At 57.1% G+C, this 5,912-nt stretch overlaps 1 protein-coding gene across 1 annotated transcript in view; it reads right to left on the reverse strand.

The window, feature by feature from the left end:
- Positions 1 to 70: 70 nt before the first annotated feature.
- The window catches only part of ATHL1 (ATH1, acid trehalase-like 1 (yeast)), an 11,431-nt gene continuing 5,589 nt past the window's right edge, over positions 71 to 5,912 (reverse strand). Inside the window, exons 4-13 of the mRNA XM_010001482.1 lie at positions 5,745 to 5,864; positions 5,459 to 5,590; positions 5,024 to 5,135; positions 3,891 to 3,963; positions 3,345 to 3,481; positions 2,436 to 2,569; positions 2,104 to 2,199; positions 1,549 to 1,646; positions 242 to 456; positions 71 to 144 (exon numbers count right to left, since the gene is read on the reverse strand). Of these exons, the coding sequence (XP_009999784.1) occupies positions 71 to 144; positions 242 to 456; positions 1,549 to 1,646; positions 2,104 to 2,199; positions 2,436 to 2,569; positions 3,345 to 3,481; positions 3,891 to 3,963; positions 5,024 to 5,135; positions 5,459 to 5,590; positions 5,745 to 5,864 (1,191 nt within the window). The remainder of the gene's footprint in view (positions 145 to 241; positions 457 to 1,548; positions 1,647 to 2,103; positions 2,200 to 2,435; positions 2,570 to 3,344; positions 3,482 to 3,890; positions 3,964 to 5,023; positions 5,136 to 5,458; positions 5,591 to 5,744; positions 5,865 to 5,912) is intronic.

Consider the following 5,912-nt stretch of genomic DNA (forward strand, 5'->3'; position numbering starts at 1 on the left):
CCGTCTCCTCCCCCCCCCACCAACCTCCCCCTTCAGCTCGTTCCTGCTGCTGTGGCGGGTACATCCCAGCTCAGCCCAGGTTTGAAGCGTGGGTGGATGACCTCTGGATCCAGCCAGCTGCTGTGGGGAAGGAGACACTCTGCCCTACAACAAAAAACAGCCTGGGTGAGCTTCAGGAATGGCAGGTCCCCAGATTGTCCTTATTTCAGGAAGCAGACCCGGGTGGTGCCACCCACCGTACCTTCCCGCAGGGGAAAGTGCTGCCCTGAGCCCTCCAGCACCACTTCCAGGGGAGACGCCGGAGGGTCCTGGGGAGCCTCGGTCACTTGGACCCTGATTTCTCCCTTGGTGATGGTGAACTTCAGTTTGTTGCCAAGGTAGGAGACACCAGTGACTTCCAAGTTGTTGACGTCCTCGGGAAGCGCGGGGTCGAAGCGCAGGCTGGGCCTGGTGATCCTGGCAAACCAAACAAAGAGCTTGGATCCTTCCTCTGAGCCCTCGCCTGAGGCCCAACAGAGCCCATTTGTGTCTTTGAGCTTTGGGTGAAAAGAAGAATTCCTACTCAAATCCTGACACGTGAGAGATCCTGACCATCATCTCCAGCCTGTTGAGTGTGCTCAAGGGACTCAAGTGGACTCCAGAGATGCTGGAGAGCCTGGAGGGCAGGGCAGCCAGGGCCCGTGGCTTACAACAGGCAAGGCAAGAGCGTGGCCTCAAGGGCTGTGTAAACATCATCTCAACATCTGTGCAAATCTGGCTGTGCCTTGAGCCTGTGCTGAGGGTCCCAACCTGACACACACGGACAGGCTGGAGAGCTTGGAGCTCCACAGGGGCGAGACGAGGGGTTTCGGCTGGGAACACGGCAGCTCACACCCAGCTCCATCAAGAAACTGGTGGCTTTCTCAGCAGCCTCTGACCACACACACAGAGCAGAAACACATAGTTAGTGCCAGGAGAGCTCGCTGAAGATCAAAAAGCTCATCAGCTCGATCCCTCCTCAATTACACTGCGGATATTTTTGGGAGACTGTGGCCGTGGGGCTGACACCAGCAGGCTGCTCTGGGTACACAACACAGCTCTGAAATTACATGACCAGCCAAATAGCATTTTTTCCAAGATGTTTGAGTGCTGTGGTGATGCCAGCCAAGCACTTTCCACATGCCTGTGATCAGCAGGCTCTTCAGAAGGTCTTTCCACACCACATCCAAGGGAGATCAGACAATGTTATAGCTAAGCCAATGTTATAGCTGTTCCTAAACTTAGGAAATGACATTTACCTTCCCAAAGGTGCAACTAAGCAGCTGACCTGGAGAGTCTCTTATCTGTTCCAGCACTGTTTCCAGTTTTTAAAGTGGGAATAGACCTAAGGCTCCATGTGGTGGAGGACTAGGGTCTCCAGTTACCAAGCTCCCCTTAGAAAGACCAGTGTATCGTGTATAGGATGTTCTGGATGCTGCAAGTTCCTTTCTCTCTCATGAGTGAAAACACGTTGCTCCAGCTAAGCAATAAGCTTTCAAGTGACAGGTATTTGGTTAACCTGGGTCTCACCTGAACCCTGTGTAGCCAAACAGGATGGCTTGCAAGAATCCACCCATTCCTGTCAAGAAGTTCACAGCTCCTGACCCATCCGAATTCTCCACCCAGATCTGTTCCAGCAAGAGAAGGAAATGACTCAGCAATGGCACTGGGACTCTTCACACAGCTTTGTGGGTTTATTATCATCACTGTCACGTGTCTGGGGTGTGACAATAACCGTGCCCTCCTGCCTGTCCTGGTGGATGGGCTCTGATGGGTCTCCAGTCTCCACCATCTCCAACCCCTTTTCCATCCCTAGCAGGAGGAGGGAAGCCTGGGGTGAGCACACACCAAGCTGGGCTTTGCATTGTTGGGTGGGAAGCAGATGCCTCCTCCCCACTCCCCAGGAGCACACAGAGAAGACACAGAGTGGGCAGGCACCCAGCTCCCCAGCACAGCCACCAAGAGCCCCGTGAGCACAGAGCAGCCAGGGCAGCCCCAGCCCAAGGGACAGCTCCGTGGGGTGGGACCTGCTGGGGGTCAGGCCAGGTGTTTGTCCCAGGGGAGCAGCCACCCCACCCAGCTCACCTTGAAGGGCTCCGTGATGTTGCTGAAACACTTGTTCAGTTGGCTCTGGGCTCTCTGCACCTCCTTCAGCTCCAGCCAGCCCACTGCAAACATGCTCTGCAGGGACAGAAATGACCTTCCACCAGGTGCTGGCTCCCCCAGGGGTGACCAGACAGCCAAGGCTTCAGAGTGGCACCACAGCCCAGAGGGGGCATCTCCAGTGCACAGCTCTGGTTCTGTGCTACCTGTCCATGCTCTCAGCAGGTCTGACAAATCCTGCCCACGGATGGGGAGAGCAGTGACTCAGGTGGGACCCAGACAAATCCCCCTGTGGGCTTTGCCCCTTTTCTCACCCAGGTCATGGCCGGCCCGGCCCGCTCGGTGACGGGTTCATAGACCTCCAGGTCATTCCTTCGGACTTCAGGGCTCATGGGGTGCATCAGGGGGAACCCAAGCAGGACAACATCAGCTTGTTTGACAGGCTCACCTGGCAAAAGGAGTCAGGCGGGCTGTGGGCTGCAGCTGGGAACAACGGGCTGGGAACAACGGGCTGGGAACAATGGGCTGGGAACAATGGGCTGGGAACAACGGGCTGGGAACAACGGGCAGCCCCGCTGTTTGTTTACTCATACGGGAACAGACCTGTCTCAGAATCATAAACTCAGGACAACAAACACAACGTTGACAGGGAAGATGGTGGAACTGCAGGGAGGACACCTCACTGCTGGCTGCTAACAGCACATCAGGGCTTGTCATTGGCACTGTGTTTGCTGGAAGCTGTGACGCTGGCACAGCCCTAACTAGATGGCAGCCAGACTGATGTCACCTGAACTGCAGGGACAAAGGAACAGCTGCTGCCATCCCTGCACCCTGCCCCTAACTGAGAACAGGGACACTGAACTGGGCATGCATGTCCCCTGAACCAGCCCCACCACTGCCAGAGGGGCAGGAATCACTGGAAGGGCAACACTTGACCTTGGGAAGACAGACCTAACCGTCAGCAACAGTTCACAGCAAACATGGCACCTGCATCCCAGTACTAAAAGTCTCTTCCTACTCCCCATGTTCCCAAATCTCTTAATTTTATGAGCCCACTGAGGAGAAGCAATGTGCCAGGAGCAGAAAGAGCACCCTCAAGCCAGGCTGTCCACACTGCAGCCCCAGCACTGCCCTGGAGATCTTCACTGGGGGCAAACGTCCAGCTGCTGCTCCTGTCCCTGTGAGCAGCCACCTGGGGGCTCAGCTCCTGCCCCTCTGCTCACCTGGGCTGTAGCCATCGTACTCAGGATGGTATTTCTTCTCTGCATCAAAGGGCACTTTGACTCTCTTGGCACAGTCCAGCCACTCCTCTGGCACAGGCACCAAGAAGTCCCGAGCCACATCAGCTGCAAAGTCTAAGCTGAAAAGAAGTGAGGAACAAGGCTTTGTGTCAAGCCTGGGGGCTGGTGATCCCCTCAGAGGGGGGGAAGGGGGGAGAAGAGAAAGGGAACAGAAATTGGGAACTGAGCCATAGCTGCAAAAAAAGTAGCTACACCGAAAGAGCACGGGTCAAAGTTTAAGCCTGGGGTAAACACTTTAATGGCTGGAGCCAGGAGATTGCTCCTCCAGCTTCACGTGCCTCCAGCTGGCTCATGGCACAGACAGCTCATAAAACACAGGGAGATAAACCCTCCTGCCACATGAACTCCCTCACTCTTGCTGTGGACACCTGTGACAGGTGAGAAGAACCGCCACGGATCTGCTCTGTCCTGCTGAGGGCACGGGCAGCTCAGAGGTGGGGAGGGAAGGTGGGAGCTCGGGGGTGTTACCTGCGCCGGGCCACGGCGTTGGTGTAGGCAGAGTTGTCCACCAGGCAGTGATACTCATCTGGGGGCATGACACCTGGAGGGACACGGAGGGGACACCTCACACTCTGCACAGCCAGGGGTGCACGGCTTTGTGCCCCTCCTGGGGGCAGGGGCAGGAGGGGCCCTGCCCACGTGCTGCCTCTCAGCTTCTGGCAGGATCCCACCGAGACCTTGGAGAACATCAAGGTGCTTGTTGTGAAGGAGAAACAACCCGGCTGGCAGCTTGGCTACTGGGCAGCAGGTACCCCAGCCTGAGGGGCTCTTCAAGTCATGAATTCTTTCCAGCAGTTAAGCCAAGTCATCCAATCTTTCCCTTGCTAACAAGCTCAACTCCTTCCTCTGCTGCAGATTATCCCAAGGAGAGATGGCCACTTCCAAGAGAAACATGAAAATAGACATGTAAATATGTGACTCCCGTGGGGGAACTGGGACTGTCTGCAAAGGACCTTCACACCAAGAGCCAGCCTGCAGTAGCCCCAGGGGTTCTTCTAGCTCTGATCACCCCATTCAGACCCTTCTGCCCTGACTCAGCCTTCTCCAGACCCTGCCCCCACAAACACCTCTCCTTCACCTCTCTTCTTCCTCAGTGCCCCTTTTGGAAGCCCATCAGTGGTAACCTGTGCTGATCCAACACAACGTGCTCCAGCAGGACCTGCAGCAAGACCCTCTGCTGTGCCAGATGTACCAGTGCTCAGACTCACTCAGCACCACCAGCACCACGTATCCTTCAAGGGATTCAACTCCTGTGGGCTCCAGTGGGATTTAAACTCAGGTCTCTTGGAAAAGTCCTTCCTTTCTACAGCCCTTACGCTGCTCTCCCTAAATGCCCCCAGGCACAGCAAACCCCAAGACCCCAAGACCCACAGCACACCTGTGGCATCAGCTTGTGTAGCTGTTCATTTAGAGGTGCCCTACGAGTGGCCAAGGGCTGAGAGAAAACACAACAGATATGGAAGAGAACTGAGCATTTTATCCTGTGGTCACACGGACACAACCATCGCCTGTGGCCTCCCACCCAGGCCTGGCTGGAGGGGCTCTGAGCCTCTGCTCACAAACCCCTTCCCTACCAGCAGGTCTGGCCGTTGCAGAAGTACCTTTGATGTGGTAGCACTGCTCCTCCTCGCTCCACTCCATCCTGCTGCACCAGTACTGAGCCACAGCACCCACCAGCTGCCAGCCTCCATCCTCCCTGAACAGCTTCTGGTCCTGCAGGGACCCAAAGCCAGAGGACAAGAGGGGCATGAGGGTGACTGAACCAGCCCCGAGCTCAGCAGGAGGACAGGAGCTCTGACAGATGCAGTAGGAGAAAAGGTCTGAAAACTGGCCTGGACTGAGCCAAGAGGATGCTGAGCCACCCACAAGGAGCAAGGACAGAGGAAGCTGAAGAGAGGACCTTGAGGTGCCACCAGCAATTCTGACAGGAGCAGGCAGCAGCAGGGTTGCTCTGGGAAGGGGCAGGGAGGTGACAGGCAGCAGGGGCCCTGCAGGCCCTGTCACTGGGCCACCCAGGTGGCAGAGGCTCCCTGTACCTGTGTGGTGCAGTAATACTGCTCAAAGGCCATCAGGACATCCCCGGTGACGTGGATTTCCTGGGCTCCATAGATCTCCTCGGGGCAGACCTCCCGGCCAGTGGCTGCACTCTCCCACGGGAACTTTGCACCCTGCCACGAGAAGACACCCGTGAGGGAGCTGGGCACAGCTCCAGGGGCTCTCCCCTGCCCACCCACGGGCCATGCCCTGCGCAGAGAGGAAGAGCAGAGCCCAGCTGCCCTCCCCGGTGGCAGGGCTGCTGGTGGTGCCCCGTCCCTGCCCCACCTGGTAGCCTTGTTCCCGCGCGTTGCACAGCGCCCCGTCCAGCGTGCGCAGCCGGTACTCCAGGATGGCTCGGGCAGCCTCGGGGTAGAACAGCAGGATGTTTGGGAACATCCAAGTGTCCTGGAAACATCCAAGCAAGGCAAGACAGTGGGACCGGCTGCTGGGGCA

This window comes from Chaetura pelagica, unplaced genomic scaffold, assembly GCF_000747805.2.
Source record: "Chaetura pelagica isolate M959 unplaced genomic scaffold, ChaPel_1.0 scaffold587, whole genome shotgun sequence".
Taxonomy (NCBI): domain Eukaryota; kingdom Metazoa; phylum Chordata; class Aves; order Apodiformes; family Apodidae; genus Chaetura; species Chaetura pelagica.